The following is a 20,861-nucleotide window of genomic DNA, read 5'->3' on the forward strand; positions in this document are numbered from 1 at the left end:
GAGCATGCCTCAATGGTGTGTCCATCCTCAGAGACCTGGCTGGCAGCACGCAGAAGCCCCAGGAGCTGCTGCCCAGCAGCCTCTGTCTTCTGTCTGACGATGAGCACTGGCCGGTCACAAACCGGAGACTACCAGCCAGCACCCAGCCATCTCCCCACCACCTCCTCCAGCACCCAGTCGGCTCCCCACCACCTCCTCCAGCACCCAGCCGGCTCCCTACCGCCTCCTCCAGTACCCAGCCATCTTCCCACTGCCTCCTCCAGGACCCAGCCGGCTCCCCACCGCCTCCTCCAGCATCCAGCCGTCTCCCCACCACCGCCTCCTCCAGCACCCAGCCGTCTCCCCACTATCACCTCCTCCAGCACCCAGCCATCTCCCCACAGCCTCCTCCATGTCCAGGCCCAGAGAAAGCCGCTGACAGGGAGGCCCAGGCTTATTACAAACCCAGCCATCAGGGGCCCCAATGCTGTCCACATGGGCCCAACATGACCACCAGGCCGACAGTAACTTTCTACTTAAATTAGGAGAGGGAGAGAAAAGGTACGTGTGCCAAATCACCCCCTGGAACAGGGCAGAGGCCTAGGCTCAGGCCAGGCACCCACTTGCCCACCCTCCCTCCCTCGGGCTACAGGGAAGGGGAGTTTCTAGAGCTTCCCAGAGGAGGGAACAGGCCTAATCACACTGAGTCCTCCCCACTGCCCAGGGCAGAGCTAGGGCCAATAGCTCAGGGCCTGAGGCTCCGTGCTCAGAACTCACGGGTCTGCTTCAACAACAGAGAAAGATGCCGAGGCGCTGAGGGGAAGAGGCCTCACGTATACACATGACTTCCTCTCAGGGCGACCAGATCTCCAATCACAGTGAGGGGTCGGCCGGGGGCATCCCACACCACCACACCAGCGCTATCCCTTAGCAGCTAGCCACCCTGCCTCCCTCCCCTCCCGCGTGTCCACCAGCCCCTGCCAACTGTGACCACCGTGGCTTCCAGGACTGCTGGGGCCTGCCCGCCAGCCCCTCCAGGTATGGGTGAGGGGGAGCTGGGGTCCAAGGAGAGCCCTGGTCTCAGGCTCCAGCCAGCCAAATGGCAGGACAGCCTGCCTTCTTCCTCTCCATGCAGCCCTTAGTCCATGGTGGCCTGGGCCTGCCCAGGGAGGGCTGAGGGTTCAGTCACATGCAGGCAGCCCTGGCTCTGATGGAGCACGGGAGATGGCGCATGGGCCAGGCCAGACCAGCTGCTGGCCCAGACAGGCCCTTTCTGCCTCAACAACCCAGAGCTCAGGCATGTGTACAGCCAACAGCAGGCCAGGCAGCCATGCTGGGACGCAGGTGACCCCGGGCAAGGAAGGCCCAGCCCGCTGGTGGCCATTATTCCCAAGGTTTCGTAAGAGTCGTGCCCCTCAGCTCAACACCCTCCCCACCCCACCCCCACCCCCACAAGCCCAGGGCTCAGGCCCCAAACGGTCCCAGACGCCTGGCAAGGGGTGGAACAGGACTGGGGTGAGGTGGTCAGGAAAGCGGGGAGGGCCCCTCACACACCTCCTTAGCCACATGTGCACCCTGGGGTGGCCTCAGCCTGGCCTTCACACATAGAGAAGACACTGAGGCCTGGAGCCCATGGCCACCAACCACAGCCAGGGCCTCCAGGGGTGGGCTGAATTCAGGCTCCTGGTGCTGGGGGTCTTGATCCATCAAAGGCGGGGTCTACTCCACCTCCTACCCACCCATGCCTGTGATCCAGCCCCTACACCAGAGCACTCAGAAAGTAAAGGCCGCTCCCTGCAGGGGAGCTGGCCAGGCTTCGCTTTGGAAGAACAGGGACCTTGCAGGGAGCCTCTCAGCTGACCTGCTGTTCTCAGCTACATGGCACCGACAGGAGGCCCTGGGTGCTGGGCCGGCTGCCACCTCCTCCTCCTCCCGGCCTCCTCAGCCCCAGGGCCCGGGCACCCATTTCTGTGCAACAACACCGTCAGGGCCTCCTGAGCAGACCCAGCTACAGGACCCAGGCCAGCCGGACCCAAACCGGAGGCCTTCTCAGCCTTCAGAATCCTGAAGGAGAGGCCCTGCTGGGTCCACCCTGAGGAAAATCATCACTCAGCCCCCAGGCGCACCCCCAGGAGAGATGGACCCTCGACGTCGGGCTGACGACGACCACAGGATGGGGAGCAGGAGCGGAGAATCCATAAATCTGAACCTCATTCCCGATGATCTGGGGCTCTTATTAAGTAAATTAATTTAAGTTAATTTAGCTCGATCATGACTCCCGATCACAGTGATTTAGTGTGGGGGAAATTGCATTAGGAAAGGCCATGCTCACCAGATAGAAGAACGGAAGAAAATTAGATCCACTTAGCAATGTGAATTAATATGGAAATAGCAGGTGTAAATTTAACCTTATCGAGAGAATAAAAATTATCTTCATAAATTTGTAGAAATAGCCCCCGAGATGCTTATAAATCTATTTAAAACAAAAATATTACAAAAAGTGCAGTAAAATTAATTTAAAATATACTCCAGCTATTGCCTCCAGAAAAGTCAGCAGCAGGGCCAAGCTGAGTGTGGCCGGGTGATACAGGAGGCAGCAGGACACCGCCTGGTGGGCTCGCCAGCTGGCTGACCTGCCACAGGGCCCCAGAGCTGGATAGGGCTGCCCATACTGGTGGGTGGATCCCCTGGAGTTAGCCTCAGGCCTGGAAACCTCTGGCTGGCAGCAGGGAACCGCCAGACAGCTACGGTATGGCGGGTGGCGGTTCCCTGGACTATGGCTGCTCACCCCGAGGCCCCGCCCACCATCTCTGGCCCATGCCACTCCCCCAGGAGCAGGCTCCCGCAGGGAGGTCAGAAGACGGACGGAGGGGTCTGCCACTGTCTGCTTCCCGCCAGGGCTATCACCCTCTCCCGATCCTGGAGATGGGGCACCACCACCACAGCAAAGGAAGGGGCCAACCCCCTAGGGCCAGGCCTCCTGAGGCCCAGAGACTGAGCAACCTCCACTGAGCAGGTGGCAAAGCCTCCTGGGGTGAGGGCCCCAGGAAGGCAAAAGCCGTTCCCCGCTGACAGAGCCGCCCTCCCAGCCTGCATCAAGGTCAGAGTACGAGTGGGGGCCAGACCACAGGCAGGCAGCCAGCAGCAGGGCAAGGAGGAGCTCACATCACCACCTTGACAATCATACACTGACAGCTTCCAGACAGGCCGCTGAAGGCCCAGCCTCTCCCACCAGAAGCTACTCCCTGAGAGATGCTCAGACAGCACATGGCGTGGGCCCTGACTGTCCGGGCAGCGGAAGCTTCCATGGCACAGAGCCCTCACCAGCTAATAGGCTTGCTGAGAACAGCAGGGCATGTGTGCGTGTGTGTCCGTCCGTCTTCATGTGTATGTGGTATTCACAGGCTGGCCTCCTATTTGGTGCAGAAATTGCTAAAGACACAGAAAAATCAGGCTGGTCCCCAGCCTACGAGCCAAATGCCAGGCAGTTCTGGGATGCACTCAGCTCCCCCTGGCCCTCGGGTTCTACCCTGCAGCCCTCAGGGCAGGGCCCGACAGCCCAGTCCCCATGCCTGCAGGAGCCCAGAGGAAGCCTTCCTACCTGGACAGTGAGAGCCGCCGGGCCCGCCAGGAGGGCAGAGACAGGGGGAAGGGCGGGGCGCTGAGAGGCGAGGCCGGCGTCTTCTTGACAATGCGGTAGCGGGTCTTGATCACCTTGCTGGTGGGTGGCGTCTGCACGGCATGCAGGCTGGATGCTGCGGAGAAAGCCCAGGGCACAGACGTGGGTCAGGGAAGGCCGGCAAGGGCAAGGTCAGAGAGGCTGCCCACAGCGCCAGCTCTGCCTACCGCCTCCGCCAGAGCTTGAAGACTCTCCATTACCCCGTGGATAAAACTCTCAACCCATGTGGCACACATATCCCCAGGGTGCCTGGCAGCCGACGCTTCAGGAGCTAGCCAGTGCAGCCTCTAGGAAAGGTGGGCACCAGCCCCTCACACCCTCTAGCCATCTGGAGAAGCAATGGAATGCCCACAGGAAAACCAGGAGAAGCCAGGGGCCTGGCAGCTGGGGATGCCTTGGAGTCGCCTAGACAGTATCCGCACCAGGTGGACTTGAGGTGGCTGACTGACTCGCAGCAGGGCAGTGAGGCAGGCAGATGGGCCACCTCACCCAGGCCAGAGGTGGGGGGTTGAGAGGCTCCTGGCCTGTGCCCTGCACACGGGAGGGGTGCTGGAGCACTTACCTCCTCAAGCGGCACCTCCTCACCTCCGTGCCCAGATTTATGTACTTAATCACCGTTTTCATAACATTTCGCAGGGTGATAGACACAACAGCTTTTTTCCTGCTGAACATTTCATGCAATTTACAGGAATCTATTGTCCGAATTCCCTTCCACTTGATAGCTGGCAATTTACCCACAGCTTTGAGCGTTGCATCTAATTGCCTAACTTGCATCATGTACAGCTCTGGCTGCCCTGATCATTAAAGCTAACCCAACAGTGGGTGCAGGCCCGCCCTCCCAACAGCTCCCCTCGAAGCCCAAGGCTCAGGGGCTGCTGCAAGAGGCCCCTGCCCCCCCCCCCCCCCCCCCGGGGCGCCCACCGGAGGCCCCCGCCCCCATCCCCCCCACTCAGCATTGCCCACAGGAGGCTCCTGCCCCCCTCCACCCCACTCAGGGTCACCCACAGGAGGCCCCCGCCCAGCCCAGCCCAGGGGACCTCACCTCCTTCCAGTCAGTGCCCAGCTTCCCCTGTGCCCCGGACCCCTGACTGCCCCCAAGCCCCAGGACACACCCTCTTGGCCCCCACAGCCAAATAGTCCTGGAGGCACCCTGCTCCTTGGAAAGGACCAGTAACTGTTACCATTTCCCCAATTCTTTTCCAGAGCCCTAAACACAATGGACCTTGAGCAGCCAGGGTCCCTCCTGGAGGCCTCGCTTCTGGCCCATCTCTCCACAGGCTCGCTCACTCTCCTGCCCGCACTGCCCTGTCCAGATGTCAGCAAAGAGTCCCTCCCTCTGGCGTTTCCCCAGCACCATCCAAGCTGCAGCCTCTACCAAGGCACCTGTCAGCCTGCACGGGAGCAACTCAGGAACACTTGGCCCCAACACGGCATCAAAGCCTTCCCAAGAGGCCCCCCGAGTCCACATCAGAGAGTCTGCCAATTGAATTTTCAAGGTCTTACAAGCAAGGAGAGACCAGCAAAAAAATCAATAATAGCTTGTTTCAACTAAGCGCTGGAGAACATAAGAAGTCCTTAAGTTATCAATTACCCCGAGGTGACCTCCCCACCTTCCAGCCCTGCTGCAGGCTCCCTGCTTCTGCCTGAGGAGAGCAATGGGCTGCCCAGCTGCTCCTGCCCCACCTGGGCCAAGCTGGGGGCCAGCCTCGGCACCTGGGCAGTCAGGGCACCCACTGGAGCACCACCAGCTGTGGGGCCAGGGCTCGGGGTTGCCACCTGCCCACCCCCAACCCCAGAGTGCCCTGGTGACCCACTTGCCAGCCTGCAGCCTGCTTCCCACCACGGCTTCCCACAAGCCTCCCAGGCCGCCCAATGCCTGCTGCTCTGGGACATAGAGCCTGGGGCAATGCTGGCCCCCTTGGAGCCATAGTGTGACAAAACTAGGGTGCAGTCCTGCTCAGAGGCCAGGTGGGGCCAAGCAAGGCAGGAGGGACACTGGGCCACACTCGGGCCCTGGGGGTTTGTGTTCCCCTCATCAACCTCTTTCCCCAAATTCTGAGCACAGGAGCCCCCAGACCTGGCCTAGTTCCATCCCCATCGCCAAGTGCACAGCATCCCTTTGGCTAAAATCACCTCTAACCTTGGGGACCACAGCTCGCCCTCCCTCCCAGGTCCAGCACATGCCAAGTCCTCTAGGAAGTCCCAGCCCCCACTGCACACAGGACCAGACTCTGCACTCTGGAACACTTCTGCCCAGGAGGGGCAGCTTGGGGCAGGCAGGGCCTGGCAGGTGGCGGCACCGTGATCACGCTCCCGCGCGGTGCTGACAGCAATCAGGTCAGGCTTCTCTGCCTTACTGCGTGTTACGTCCCCTCCTGAAAACCACACGGTCATAACGCGGCCCCAACCTCTTGTCACAACCTCCTCAGGCTGGGCAGGTATGTTCTGCACATGTCACCTAGACAGACCCCTCTCCCACAGTCGCTAGCAGAGTGGGGGCACTTCGAGGGGCTCACAGTGGGAAGGTGGCAGCCAGTGTGGGGCCAAGCTGAGCTCTAGCCTGCAACCCACCCCCACAGCAGGGTCATGTCCCCCACAGCCTGGCCCTGCAGACCATGGGCAGTCCCTGTCATTCCCAGATGGGCAGCTCGGACAAGCTCATGACAACCCAGGACGGGCAGGGCACAGCCGGACAGAGGGGTAGTGGCAGATGAATTCTGAGCTGGGCCCCCAGCGGCTGGCAGGAGCAAGGGCACACAGACCCAGAAAGTCAGGGCTGCGGGAAGGAAGCGTCCCTCCCCGGCCCGGTTCCCCAGGGTGTGCGGCGACGGCGTGGGCAGGTGGTAAGGCTTGGGAGGCTATAGGACGCTGCTCTGTGGCCAAGCAGGACCCAGGCAGAAACAGGCCTCTTCCCTCCTCCCTGAGGACACAGGCCCAGGCGCCCATCCCTCCTGGCTGGCTGGGGTTTGTGTAGATAATCATGTTATTTAGATAGGATGTTGGTTTAATTCCCTTCATTACAGACTCCCAGGGCTGTAATTTTTTTCTCCACGTGACGCATTCCCGTGGCACACTCGGCGCACGTCGAGCCCCTTGCGCCTTTATTGCCGGCAATGCCCCGGCCCGCGTTATCAGCCCCGCACACACAGCCCTCTCCGCCCGCCATCAAGAGGTCACTTCTAATGACTAATCGATCTCATTAGCTTTCCTAATTAAAAACTTTACTACCGCAATGGAAGACAAACTACAAAAAAACTGCTGGCATCATATGTGAATGGGATATGAGCCCATCCATCAGCAGGGTTTGAGCTCTTGCACACGGCACCACCTCGGGCCAGGGGCCAGGTGGGGCAGCCCTCAGGCACCCCGAGAGCCCTCCTGTATACCAAGCACCACATGCCCAACGATGCACCGTCAGGAGGGCGGCAGCTGAGGCGGGGCCCGGCCATCAGGGGTCCAGGAGTCTGGTCCCACCCCCGGCATGAGCTGCTCCTGCAGAGCCTGGCCCTGCCCACCCAGCTCACTCTCCTCGGACAATTCCAACACAGATGGCTGATCTGATCAGATGGAAGTTGCAGCCTTTCTCTGTTTTACGCGGAGCAGGAGTTGAGGGAGAGTTCAGATTTTTATGGAACTTCAAAGGGAAATAACTAGGAAGAAAATGAGTTGCCAATTTCACAATTGGTTAATGAATAAAAAGATGAAACTAGAATTACTACTCTGTGCAAAGAACTGTCTGAGGCTGCCAAGCAGGAGAGAAGGCGGCTCCACCACTCCACTGTCCAGCCCACCAGGGCCAAAGTGAGTGTCCCAGGGAGCTGTCCAGCTGTCTGTCCAGCTCCCAGCCTGCCGATGGAAGCAGGATCAACTCCATCAGGGAGGGCCTCGCCCATTAACTGAGGTGGAGACCCAGACAGACTCTGACTGGCCCCAGGCCAGTATCCACCAGTCCCTGGGCCTCATGCACACTGGGCTACAGAGATGGGAGCACCAAGGCCTCCAGAAACAGCAGGCACAAGAGTGGGCCCTGGTGCAGACGGGCCCAGCGCAAAGACAGCAAAACTGTCACTGCCGGGCTGCCGGCCCAAGACAGTACCCTGGTTCTAGAAGCCCCTTCCCCAAGACTCCGCAGGCTTCATCCCAGCTGGGGAGTGGGGACAGTTGAGGAGGAGGCCAAAGACTGGCATGGAATTTGCTGGAATCGGCCATAGCCACCCCCACAGCAGCAGACAGGACGGTGTTGGGCCCATGAAGGGATGATGTTGACTTGCCCAACAGACGCCTCGCACCACGCCACATTCCTGACAGAAGTGGCAGCAGTGAGCAGCCAGAATGGGCCAGGCCCACAGAACAGGCCTGGGGCAGCCCAGACCCTGCATGCAAGGAGAGCGAGCAAGGAAGGGGCCAGTCCAGGTGCAGCCCCCGGGGCTGCTACAGCGCTGCCCAGGGTGATGGATGGCTGTGGGCCGTGGACATTCCAGCCAGTCAGGCCCCCCATCCCTAATTCCTGACAATTCCACCTTCTCTGTACATTACCTGATCTGCTTTTTATCAACAGTTGCCCTGGCACCTCACCATCTCCACACTGCCTATGCCCTTCTCTGACTAATGGCAGCTTAAACGCTGCAAACCCACTTCTCCTGGTGTCTGTGACCTAGTTCTGTGTCTTTCCAGTCCTGTTGTAGTTTTTGAGGTGGTGCCAACTCTGTGCCAGCCCAGGTCTCTGGCCCCGGTGCCCTGAGCACGAGGCAGGAGGGGCCTGGCAACAGCACAGACTAGGGATGGCACCTTCCAGTAGGGCCGTGAGTGTCCCACAGGCAAGCAGGACACAGCCTAAAGAGAGGGCAGGAGGCCCTGTGCCGTTCCCAGAAACGAGTTCACGAGGCCCCCCGACACAGCTCCAGTCACACTCCCCGCCCCACTCACTGGCCGGGCCTCTTCCTCTCTCCCTCCCGCACTGCCTGACCAACCCAGAGCTCAGGGTTGCGCCTTCAGCCCCACAGCCGCGAGAGGGCGCCAGGGACGAGGCAATGACTCCCAGAGAGCAGAGTTCCCACGATTAATCGCCTAATTAGAGCTGTGATTACAACAGAGAGTGCTCAGTGGCGCGGGGACGTCCACGTGGCAGGCGGAACACCGGGAAGTGCCCCTCCAGGAGAGCCGAGCCTGCCTGGAAGGAGCAGAGCCTGGGGTTCCTGAGAGAGGGGAGAGCAGGGCACAGGCACAGGACTAGAGGAGTAGGGGCTGCAAGAGGCTGGGACAGCCTGGGCGGGGGGTGCCCAGGCACCGTGGGGAAGTCGGGGCGGGGAGCGTGGGAGGAGAGCTGGGGGCACTGGGAGTCAGGGCCAGGCCTACCCTGTGCTCCTGCCTGGCTGGCACCATGCTCACACCCGCGGCCTCAGCTGGCTCCACAGCCTCTGGTACCATGCCGCCCTCAGGAAGCACCTGCCAAGCGCAGGCCCCACCTTCCACCCCTGCAGGTCCAGCTCAAAGACCCCTCACACCCCCACCCCTCCCAACTTGGCTAGGAGACTGCTGAGGGGCAAAGGCAAGGGAGTAGGGGGCGCCCCAGGGAACGGGGCAGGCAAGTTCCAGACCAGCCGACAGGCAGGTGAGCCCAGAGGCCCCATCTCCTCTGCTGCAGCTGGCAGGTGATCCCGCCCCCACCAAGGCTGCTGAACACCCAGCACCAGGCCCCATGCTGGAGGCTCACGGAGTCCCATCAGGCAGCGTCCCTGACAGCGGCTGATCGCGCTCTTGGAGAAACAGCCATGAAAACCAACAGAGCATATGGCCCATGTTCCTGAGAGCCCCGGGCTCTTGCATTTCAGACCATGACGTATGTCTGAGTGGTGCGCAGACACCCAGACCTGGTAGGGGCACAGCGCCTGCTACTGCAGCCAATCAGAGGTAGCGTTCGCAGAACTGTCTCCCGTTGAAGGCAGCTCAGGTAACAGTTCTCACTATTCCTAGGGCAGGAGGCTCTGACCATCGCGAGCACAGAGCCCTTCCCTGAACAGCCCAGGCCTAGTCCGGGGCACCTCCTGGAAGGCACCTGGGCCTGGCAGCTCCTCATAGCCTTTGCTGAGGCTGGTGGGGGTGGACAGGGTAGCCCAGCCAAGGTGAAGGGCTGTGGAGCAGCTGAAATCAGTGAAGCTCGCCAGTGCCTGACCACCAAGGGTCCCTCCACCAGGCCCTTTCTGAAGCTTGGCCCAGTCTGAGTTGTCCCCTGGGGCCGCACGGTCACCACCTTGGTAGCCTGGTGCTCACCCCCAGCCCTTCCACGTGCTAGGTCCTGAAGGTGGCGAGGCCAACGCTACACTGGGGGTGACATGGGTTCTGGCCTCCAAGGAAGGGTGGGCAGATCCCAGGGGCCATCAGGAGCGGCTTCCCTGAGGTCCACCATGTGCAGGGGGCAGTGAGGTCAAACAGGAGGTCTCTGGCTCTCAAGTGCCACCATGAGGTCCACAGGAGACTGCCTGCTCTCCCAGGAGCCTCAGGCCATGGGTCCCCATCACTCCCACCTGGGTTGCCACTGCAGGCCCCACCCTGGCTCGGCCCTTGTCTCCCCAGTGTCTGCATCATCTACAGTGGAGCTGGCCTGGAGCCACTGGCCCACCCAAGGCCTGCCTGCCAGCGTCCACTTGGTGTCACCACACAGCAAGCATGATCCTGCCGGGACACACAAGTGCACTCAAGAGCACACGCGCAGAGACTGACATGCACATGGTGGGCGGTGGGCATGCACACAGGCGTGAGCACACGGGCCTGGTCATTCCCGATCCTGTGGTTCTCGCCGCTAGCAGCCAGGACAGGGCCGGGTTGCTCACCCCACAAACCTGTACCCGGCTCTCGCTCCCCCACTCAGGCCCTCGAGTTTTGTGCTGAGCCAGGCTGTGCAGCTCAAATGCGGCCCAACCCAGGAGCTGGGCTCACCGCCTGGACGTGCACCTGTGGGCACCCATCTGCAGGACCAACAGCCTCATTTCTACTGACACCTGGTGAAGTTAGGGGCTGCAAGGCCACTCTCCAAGGCCACTCTCCGAGGCAGGACAGGAAAGCCTCCTTGGTTTTTCGTCTGTTTCTTCTCTCTGCCCTTCTCAGTCCCCTCCCTGTCTGGCCCATGTGCAGCTAGGCCCGGCCGCCGCAACTGCTGTGGTCCTGGGTGTCTGCTCCTGCAGGACGAGGCCTGTGCCTGGCCAGTGCCCCCACCATCCTGTAGACACACCCCTCAGTGAACGCTGGGAGCTCAGGGAGCCTGCCATGCCCTGCACCCACTGTCTGGACTCACCAGTCCTTACTGCTGGGTTCTGAGAAACATGAGGGTCAGTCCCTGGGGCCCAGGCCTGCCATGGGGCTCCTGCCCCGCTCCCCGATCCAGAAGCCCAGCCTCTGCTCTTCTCTTCCCCGACCACAGATGGGCAGTTCCCAGCTGCTTTTCTCACCTAGACACCGAGAAGGGCAGGATGGAGCCAGCCTGTGGCGCACACACACTCCCCGGCCTGCAACGCCTCAGCCCTCCATCGCGCCAGCCAGGCGGGTCATCGGCAGGGCCCCTGGGGCGCAGCGAGGGGCTGCAGCGATTAGTGCTGATGAGCACACAACCCAGCTGGTCATGCGTGACATCAGCTTCCCGCAGACAGCACTGGTAGGCTGTGGGGACCCTGCAGTTGTGCGGAAAAGTGGAATCAAAGTGGGCACCACGGGAGGCTCAGCCTCTCCCCACAAACGGGCCTCCCAGGCTCCTCCACTGTTTGGAGGGAAAGATCCAGGTAGGGCTCCTGCCTGATTCTGGCCAGGTCAGGCAGAACATCCCCATCACGAGAAGGGAGGCACCTCTGCCCCTCCTGGCCACCACACAGAACCCACAATGCCAGCCACATCAGCTGAGGGCAGTGGGAATGTGGCCAAGGCCTAGAGGAAGACACCAGCCCATGATGCCCACAGATGGTACAGCTGGGTCAGGCAGGTGCTGGGCCAAGGAGCCTTTGCGGGTGCCTTTGGAAGGGATGGAGCCTGGAAACACCAGCCCCCTCCACCTGCACCGGCGCTCCACCTGTCACTCAAGACAGCTGGAAACACCGGCCCCTGCACAGGCGCTCCACCTGTCACTCAAGACAGCTAAAACACCGGCCCCTGCACAGGCGCTCCACCTGTCACTCAAGACAGCTGAAACACCGGCCCCTGTACAGGCGCTCCACCTGTGTCACTCAAGACGGCTGGAAACACCGGCCCCTGCACAGGCACTCCACCTGTCACTCCAGACCGCTGGAAACACCGGCCCCTGCACAGGCGCTCCACCTGCGTCACTCAAGACGGCTGGAAACACTGGCCGTTCCACCTGCGCACCCAGACCACCATCTATGTGGGCAGACCCCTGGCTGTGTTGTCACAGGTTCACTGCCCATCTGGAGCCAGCCCCAGAGGTTGCCCACACTCAGCACCCTGGCATCTAGCCAGCCCTGCTGGTTCCAGCTCAGGCCCTGCAGGTTCGGGGAGTGTGCTGGTGACACGGCTGGGCCCTCCACCGCTGCCGGCCCTCCCCTTGCGTGCTTGCGTGTGCTTCAGGCCCGTCCATTTCTCTAAATGAGCCGCAATGGCAGCCGAGGCAGGGGGCAGCTGGTGAGTGCCCCACCCCCACGCTGGTGCGGTGGGAGCTGCCAGGACCGCGCTCTAACAAGCCTCCGATGTGGGATGACTGGAACCACAAAGTATGAATTTTTATGAGTCTAATAAATCACTTCACTTTTCTTGTGCATGATGGCTCCCAGGACCTCAAACGCTGCAGACGGAGGGCAGGAGCTCCTGTGTGTGGTGGTGGCCAGGAGCAGGGCCACGGGGCTGCTGGGGTCCTCCTGGGCAACCTCAAATCCTCTGGCCCCACGCCCTGAGGCTGCTCAGCAGGGTGGAGCGCAGAGACCTGCTCGCTGCCGCCATTAGGCCCTCCCTGCCAGAATCCCACGTTGGCAGAAAAACTTGCCTCAAAGCCTCGTCAGCATGAAAGGAAACTTTGCAATCACACACACATACACACACACACACACACACACTCGCTCTCATGCACATGCTCACCCCACAACAGAGACGGCAGAGGACTCCAGTCTTGAGAGAGGAGGAGCAGGCGCATCCGGCCCCTCCTGGGAGCCCTGCCAGAACTGTCTTGGAGGCTGGGCCCCAGCACCTCCCCAGGTGGGTGCAGCACGTGGCCGGCCACATGAGAGGATGGCCCCTCAGCTTTCACGCCCCGGCCTCGCGTCCCTGGGCTGCAGCCCCGTGGGATCTGGGGATTCATCTTTGACAAACATTTACGGATTATCAAATCACAACAGCAGCCCGACAGGGCCATAAGTCACCCTAAGCAGCCGTTCGCAGTGCAGTCTGAGTTTGGGCAGCTCAGTGATGACAAATGACCGCTGTCAGCCGCCCTGTCCCCCCGTGTGGGATCCGTGCTCTCTGTTGTTCCACACTACCTGGTGTTTAATGACAACACTGTCAGCCAGAGATGCAGCACCACCGAAGCCGCCACTGCAGACTGTCAGAGCCCTATTAAAGGGAAGATTGAGACCCTACTCTTCTTAAAGTCACTCAAGCAACACAAGCTGCTAGTTCCTGTAATTATTGTGCGCGAGCCATCGATCGCACGCCGGCACCTGACCCGCCTGTATGAAATGAGAATAGTTTGCTCTGTGACAGTCGCTATAGATTATGGAGGGTGGGGCTTCCTCCCCTCTTCCCCACAGCTCTACCCAGCCTCAGGTGCACGGGAAGAAAGGGGGCCTCCCTGCCCTTCACGGCTGGAGGGGACAGTGCAGCATTCACCCAAAAAGGGTGAACGCAGGCCTTGGGCAGGGGTGCAGGGGAGCAGGAGGAAACGGGACCAAGCTGGCCCTGTACCCCAGGCCACGCTCCAAGCAGGTGGGGTAGGCTCAGGGTATGCAGGCTGCAGCGAAAGACAGCTGGGCTTGGGCCTGGCCAGGTGAGGTGTGTGCCGCCAGGCGTGCACCCAGCCTCCATCCCCACTTCACAAAGAAGGGGACTGGGGTCTAGGGCACGTGCTTTGTGAACGATGTTCCCCAAGCTCTCCCCACCGGCCTGCAGCCCCAGCCAGCCTGGAGAGAGCCTGTGTGCCCAGAACCCCAGGCCTGCAGCTCAACCTGCTCCCCGTCTCACCATAAGAGGCACCTGGGACGGGCCCTTCCCAAGGCTGGGAGCTCTGACCGGATTGAGAACACCTCTTCACCTTGTCTCTGCTTTGATCCCCAGCTCCCGCCTGCCCGGCACCTGAGCTCCCTCCCCAAATCTCCAGGCCCACCTGTGCTCCCTGCCCCACCTGCACACATAGTTACTGGGGGCACCCAGACACTCGAGGGCGGAAGAGCAGCCCCCAGAGGACAGACCTGCTCCGGGCCAGGACAGCAGCTCCAGGCTCTGAGCGAGGCACAGCCAAGTCCCGAGGCCCTGGCCACCACGTCTCAGGGTACTGGACCTGGAGGCGGCCACTCAGCAGAGCCTCAGGTCTCCTGGTCCACAGGGCACCCAGCCCTTCCGCATGAACGCCATGGCCCTGGTGCTGCAAGAGGGGCTGGTGCTGTGGGCCAGCAGGCAGCTCCAGAGCCAGGATGCCTAGTGCAGAGTCAGGCTCCTGTTTGGGGGGACCCCGGTGATTCCACTGGGCAGCCCAGACTGGAAACGGCCTCAGCCTAACCCAGGAAGCCCCAGGCCCTTCCCTCCCAGCCCACCCTTGACCTTCACATGGCTGGGCCTGGTTGGATCCCAAGGTCAGTGGAACAGATCTGGGGCCAAGTGGCTGCCGGGCGGCACGAGGACCCAGCTCCGCCATGTGGCACGGCCTTCTCTCAGGAATCCTCTTCTTCCTCTGAGCACAGCCCAAGAAAGATTCTTTGGAGAGAGTCCTGGCAACACCCTCTACAGAAAGCAGCAGCCCCCGAGAGAAACCGCGTGTCCAACTCAGAAACTGCAGGCTGTCAGGACTCCCCGGCCACATGCTGCTCTCCTCTGGGCCACTCCTGGCCTTTCCTATGGCTGTGGGACAGTGGGCAGGCCGCAGAGGGGAGGTCGTGGGTGCCAGGCACCAGGTGTGCCCTGAGGGCCTCCTCCAGGGCTGGTCTTGGCAGCCACAACATCGGGGTCAGGCCCACCAAGGCTGGAGATGGTGCGTGGGAGCCACAATCGCAGTCTCAGGGACACTGGCTCGACAGCTTGTGCTCCCTCTGGGACACACAAACGTGCAACTGGGGACCCTGAGAAGGCAGCAAGGGGCTGCTGCCCTCAGCCGACCCAACGGGGGCCACAGGGGCAAGGGACAGAGGCTCCCCTGGCCTTGACTGGGGTGGCACCAGCCCGGCCGGCAGCCCATTGCCTTTGAGGGAAGCCCATCCCCTCTCCTCTGGATCCTCCATCCCCAAGCACGGGGTGCAGCCCCAGCAGCAATGCCTGCCTCCCGGCGATGCCTCCCCAGTGCACAGTGAGCAACGGACCCTATGGGGTCTAAGGCCAGGCCAGGGTGCAGCGAGCACTATGCCAGCCTCCCCAGGAAGGTGACTCACCAATCCTCTGAAGGAGAGGAGGGGAGGGGTAGCAGCGAGTGTGCTGACGGCTGACGGGGGCAGTGGGGCGACGGCTGACCGAGGGCAGTGGGGCACAGGGCCAGGCAGGCAGTGGCCCCACATTTGGGTTAGGGTAGGAGCTGAGGAGGCGGGCTGCAGACAGGTCCCCGACCAGCTCCATTCCCCCTAACTAGACTCCTGGCCAATGCCCTGGGGCTCCAGCCTTCAGGGAGAGCACGGGGAAGGATGGGTGAGAACCACTGGGGCCAGCACCAGCCCTGGCCTTCAGGGCCCCAGACCATGGTGCAGTGGGCGGGACCTGGGGTTGGGAGCTCATCTTTCGGTAAGACGAGCTTATGTGTCTTGAAAGCGCAAAGGTTAAGAATGACTAAGCCTCACATGCCTCATCACCCCAGTCCTGAGCACCCCACGTCACAGCTGCAGAAACAGAGGCTCGGGGTGCACAGAGGCAAGCCCCAAGCGGCGGGCAAGATCTGACCAGTGTGCACGTGTGCTCACACTGGCACCCATGGGAAGGACAGGCGAGTGTGCCATGCTGTGTGTGCACATGGGCCACAGCGGCCCACACAGCAGCACGGGGCAAACAGCCTGCCTCACCTTTTTTTTTTTTTTTTTTTTTTTGAGATGGAGTCTCGCTCTGTCGCCCAGGCTGGAGTGCAGTGGCCGGATCTCAGCTCACTGCAAGCTCCGCCTCCCGGGTTCACGCCATTCTCTGGCCTCAGCCTCCCAAGTAGCTGGGACTACAGGCGCCCGCCACCTCGCCCGGCTAGTTTTTTGTATTTCTTAATAGAGACGGGGTTTCACCGTGTTAGCCAGGATAGTCTCGATCTCCTGACCTCGTGATCCGCCCGTCTCGGCCTCCCAAAGTGCTGGGATTACAGGCTTGAGCCACCGCGCCCGGCCCCGCCTCACCTTTCACAGCCGCAGGCCCCACGAGCAGGCCACCTGGGGACAATAGCCTAACCAGACCTCAGGGCAGCCAAGACCACCACTCCATCCCATGCACAGGACTCATCATGGGCCCAAAGGCTGCACTGCAGGGGACGCAGAACACCCCCGCAGTCCAGAGGTGCCCTACCCCGTGGGAAGCCACGGCCCAGCACCTCTGAGCCCGACGGTGCCACAGGGGAGCTGCAGCCAGACCGCCAGCCCCATGCCATCCCAACAGACACAAACCACTCCATAGCCTGCCTAGGGCCGCTCCCCAGGCCTGGCAGGACTAGAACAGTACTGCTTGCCCTACCCACCTCCTTTCCACACGAAGGCACAATGGAGCTGGGTGGGCTTCTTCAGGGCCCAAGAAGGGGCCCTGGCAGAAGGCAAGAGCAGTGGGGGTGCCCAGAGCTCTGCAGGGCAGCCCCAGTCCTGGATGCATGGCCAGCATCATGAAAATGCTCCCAGGGGCCACCACGAGGAAGAGGCAGGTGGGGTCTCCTCCTCAACAGAACAAAGAAGATGCTGAGAGCTCTTTGGCAGGGGACTGACGTCTCCTGGGAGAGGGCAGGTTGGGGGCAGGCTCCCCTGACTTGGGAGGAGGTAAGAGCACCCTTCCCAGGCCACTCCAGCCCTGCATGCGGTGGGAGGGGCAGCTGCAGGCCACCAGGAAGGCCTGGGTGGGTGGAGCCGATGGCCAGCTGCCCACCCCGGGCCTCCACACAGCCCTAGTGCTGCTTTGTCCTCCCAGGCCCACACAGTGGGAACCAGCTGGGAAGCACTGGGGTGCAGGTCAGGGATGTGCCCAGATCCCAGCCGGCTGGCACCGCCCTGCTAACAGGGCTGTGGGGCTGAATCTCACAGCGTCCTTCTGCCCCACGGGACAGAACATCTGATTTCCCACTGAGGGCAGCTCATGGCACCCACCAGGGCCCACCCCTGCCCAGGAGCTAGGCCAGGAACTGCCCCCTCCCCGCCCTCATCCTCCAGCCTCGCTGGCTGGGAACCGTGATCTCTGCCCAGCAGCACCCCCTATGGCTGGGTTTCTGGCCCATCTACCCAGGGAGGGGATCAGGCTTCACAGCGGCAGGTTTCCCACACACACTAACAGCCACACAGGCAGACGGCCCGCCCAGCCCATAGGGCTCTCACTGCGAACAGCTGGCCTGGGACAGGGAAACAGACCCTGGGAGGGGCAAGCCCGGCTCTGCCACAGCCCCTGCCCAGCCCAGAGTGTTCTCAACAAGAAAACCACAGCCACCCCAGGGGCAGCCGGGCTCCTCCCAAGAGGCCTTCAATGAGACGAGGCAAGGAGGCTGGAGACACAGGGCGGAGGCACAGGTGGTGGCAATGGCCCAAGGTCACGAGGCTACGGAGCACACCAAGACCCAGGTCGTGAAAGTGGTGATATGTGGGCACAGCCTCGGAAGTCTGAAGGCACTGACCCCACCCTCCACCTACTGGGACCCCCTCCCAGGCCTTAAGGGCTCCTCAAGTCCTGGTGCCCCACTGGGCAGGCCCTGCCCCCCAGCACTATGTCCGCCTCTGGGGAGCTCCCAGCAGGGAGGGGGACTGGCTGTGGGCAGGAAGCCCAGGTTGGAGCAGCTCCGGGCCTCCTGTACATGGGGCATCTGCTACTTATGTTTTCAAAGGGCCCAGAAACAAGCCACACCTGCAACCGTCCAGTGGCACCCGCCAGGGCAGGCAGGAGGTGGGACAGGCACGGAGGACTTCCTGGGAGGCCAGCCCATCCAAGCAGCATCCCCACACCGCCTTACCTCATTCTCACCACCCCACAGCCGTGAGGCCAGGACTCAGCCCCGCCCCCACCAGTGCACCTGTCTGGGGCTCTCAGAGCCTGAGGCCCCCAGAAGGGGTCCCCAGGAAGAACGTAACTCGAGCACCCATGCATCTTTCAGAGGTGCTAGAACAGGAGGGAGGGTTTTTCTGTCCTCCACCCCCCACCCCACCCATGCAGCCCCAGCCTCTGGCCACAGAGGCAGCTCCCATATTGAAAGGAGAGCCAGCATCAATGGGCATGGCTGTCACGGGAGTTCTCCCTGCTGGGGGCTCAGGGGATCCCCACAAAGTGCTCTCTATGGAGGGGTCAACTAGAAGAGGTGTGCCTGCCCAGGTGTGTCTCTGGGGTCCCTCTGCTGCTAGTTACCCTGTAAGCGTGTGGCCCAGTGCTGAGCCCCCTGACACCTGGTCCTCTGCCAGCCTTCCCTCGGAATCCAAGTTTACCTCTGAAATAGAACTGATGACCCGTGGCCTCAGCAGAGCCTGGCTGCTCACTGCAGACGTCATGCTGCTCCTGACAGGTCTTTGCATGGGCCACACACAACCCTGTGGGCCGCAGCACCGCACAGCACAGAAGACGCCCTGACCTGACGACAGGCCTATTTCCTTCACCTCATTAAAACTGTATTGGAAGCCAGGCACAGGGGCTCACGCCTGTAATCTCAGCACTTTGGGAGGCCGAGGCTGGAGGATTACCTGAGGTCAGGAGTTCAAGACGAGCTTGGCCAACATGGTGAAACCCCGTCTCTACTAAAAACACAAAAATTAGCCGGATGTGGTGGCATGAGCCTGTAATTCCAGCTACTCAGGAGGCTGAGGTGGGAGGATCTCCTGAACCCAGGAGGTGGAGGTTGCAGTGAGCTGAGATCGTGCCACTGCACACTCCAGCCTAGGGAAGAGAGCAAGACTAAGACTCCGTCAAAAAAAAAAAAAAAAAAAACCACACACACAAACGTATTGGGCTGAGTGCAGTGGCTCACGCCTGGAATCCCAGCACTTTGGAAGGCCGAGTTAAGCAGATCACCTAAGCCCAGGAATTGGAGACCAGCTTGGGCAACATGGTGAGACCCTGTCTCTACAAAAAAAAAGAAATACAAAAATTAGCCAGGTGTGGTGGCGCACACCTGTAGTCCCAGCTACTTGGAAAGCTAAGGTGGGAGGATCACTTGAGCCCAGGAGGCAGAGATTGCAGTGAGATGGTGCCCCTGCACTCCAGCCTTGGTGACAGAGCAAGACCCTGTCTCAAAAATACATACATTGCCCTCTGATTTCAGCAAGAGCCCTGTCCTGGGTGACTTGGAGCCATCCAGCCTAGCCCTTCACATACACAGAACCTAAGCCCCCTCATCCTGCTAGTCCAGGGCCCCTCAGGGGCAGGGGCTAGTGACAGGGGCTAGCGACAGGGCAATCTGCCACACGCCCTGCCCAGAGGTGCCCCAGACTAGGCCTCTTCTCCCTGGAGGAGGTGCTTTCGGTTGTGTTGGCTACCGCTCCCTCGTCAACCAGCACTCTGGTGGGCACCACCTGGCCCCCACACCTCCCACTGCACACAACCCTCCAGGTTTGCTCCACATCCCCGGGGGCTGTAGCAAAGACAGACGCACAATGAAACCGAGCTCACCTGCAGCACCAGCGGCTCAGAGCCCGACAGGGGTCCCACAAGAGCAGGCGGCTTCAGAACGCTCCCACCACACTCCTGCAGCTCATGCTTTCCCGACATCCTGTCTGCAAGGTGATCTCAGGGAGGGTGGTGTTTGCAGCCATCCTGGAAGACACTGCCCGCTACAGATGGAAGCCACCTCAGGACAACTGTCACCATTCCTCAAGCACCAGCTTGGTGAGCTCCCAGAGGCAGTGGGAGACCACAGCTTAGAATTCCAGGACATCCGTGTGAGGGCCCCTGTCCTCACACAGCTTGGGCAGGCAGACCCTCTGCTGCGTTCTAGGAAAGTGGCCACCGCCAGGCTTCATGCCACCAGGAGTGCGTTCTCTGCAGGCTGCCCCACCCCTGAATCACCCCGAGATAACGCAGAGGGCAATTGGCGGGAGAAGAGCTGCCACCTCCCGCCACTAACCTGCTGGAGCCAGAGCGCACTGAGACGCAGCAACACTCCAGGGCCAACTGAGTCAGAGCGGGGCCGCAGGACGACGGAGAGCGAGCTGGCATGGGCTGGGGTGGGTGAAGGACGGGGCCTCACTACAGGCCTCACGGGGCCATGTCGGGGTACCCAAGGCCACCCAAGCGCCCAGGGCAGCCTGGAGGACTGCCTGGATGCCAGGAGTCTCCCAGACAGAGCTAGCCAGTGGGGGAGGGCGCAGTCCTGGAACAGAAGTCCGTGTTCCCAGGTGGTCCTGTCTCTCCAGGGCAGCCTCCCCGTCCCCCAATGGGCAGGAAGGGCAAGTGTACCTGGGAGAGACACAGGGCACAGTGCCCCTGCGGTGCCCACAGCCTGTTTTAGGATGGGCCCTGGAGCAACATGGCCGGCACAGAGCAGACCCTGGTGGGCTCTGAGCCCCACTCTCTCTCAGCCCTTCCCACAACACCAGCAGGTGGGGACACAGTCCCGGAGTCCACAGTTACTGAGACCAAACAGTCTATGACACCAGGCCCTAGGGGAGAGCTCCCTGGGGGTCTGGGCTAAGGTTCCCAGAGCCCCTGACACGTGCCATGCTCTGCAAGGAGCCATGCCTCTGCAAGTGCAGGGCAGCCTCGGTACTTCATGCCTGACTGCGCTGGTCAGACACACCTGGCTGAAGGGCCCAGAGCTCACCGCCAGCCGGTCTGCCTCAAAGAAACCCCAGCTGGGCCATGAAGCCGCGGCCTCAGAGCCGGGCCCCCAACCCATCACGCTAGCAGCGGGCAAGCCACACAAAGGTGGGTC

At 61.5% G+C, this 20,861-nt stretch overlaps 1 protein-coding gene across 1 annotated transcript in view; it reads right to left on the minus strand.

Moving 5' to 3' along the window:
- The window catches only part of ZC3H3 (zinc finger CCCH-type containing 3), a 107,164-nt gene that overhangs the window by 68,698 nt on the left and 17,605 nt on the right, over positions 1 to 20,861 (minus strand). Inside the window, exon 4 of the mRNA XM_025395300.1 lies at positions 3,581 to 3,734. Coding sequence (XP_025251085.1) covers positions 3,581 to 3,734 — 154 coding nt within the window. The remainder of the gene's footprint in view (positions 1 to 3,580; positions 3,735 to 20,861) is intronic.

The sequence above is a fragment of the Theropithecus gelada genome, chromosome 8 (assembly GCF_003255815.1).
Source record: "Theropithecus gelada isolate Dixy chromosome 8, Tgel_1.0, whole genome shotgun sequence".
In the NCBI taxonomy this organism is placed as follows: domain Eukaryota; kingdom Metazoa; phylum Chordata; class Mammalia; order Primates; family Cercopithecidae; genus Theropithecus; species Theropithecus gelada.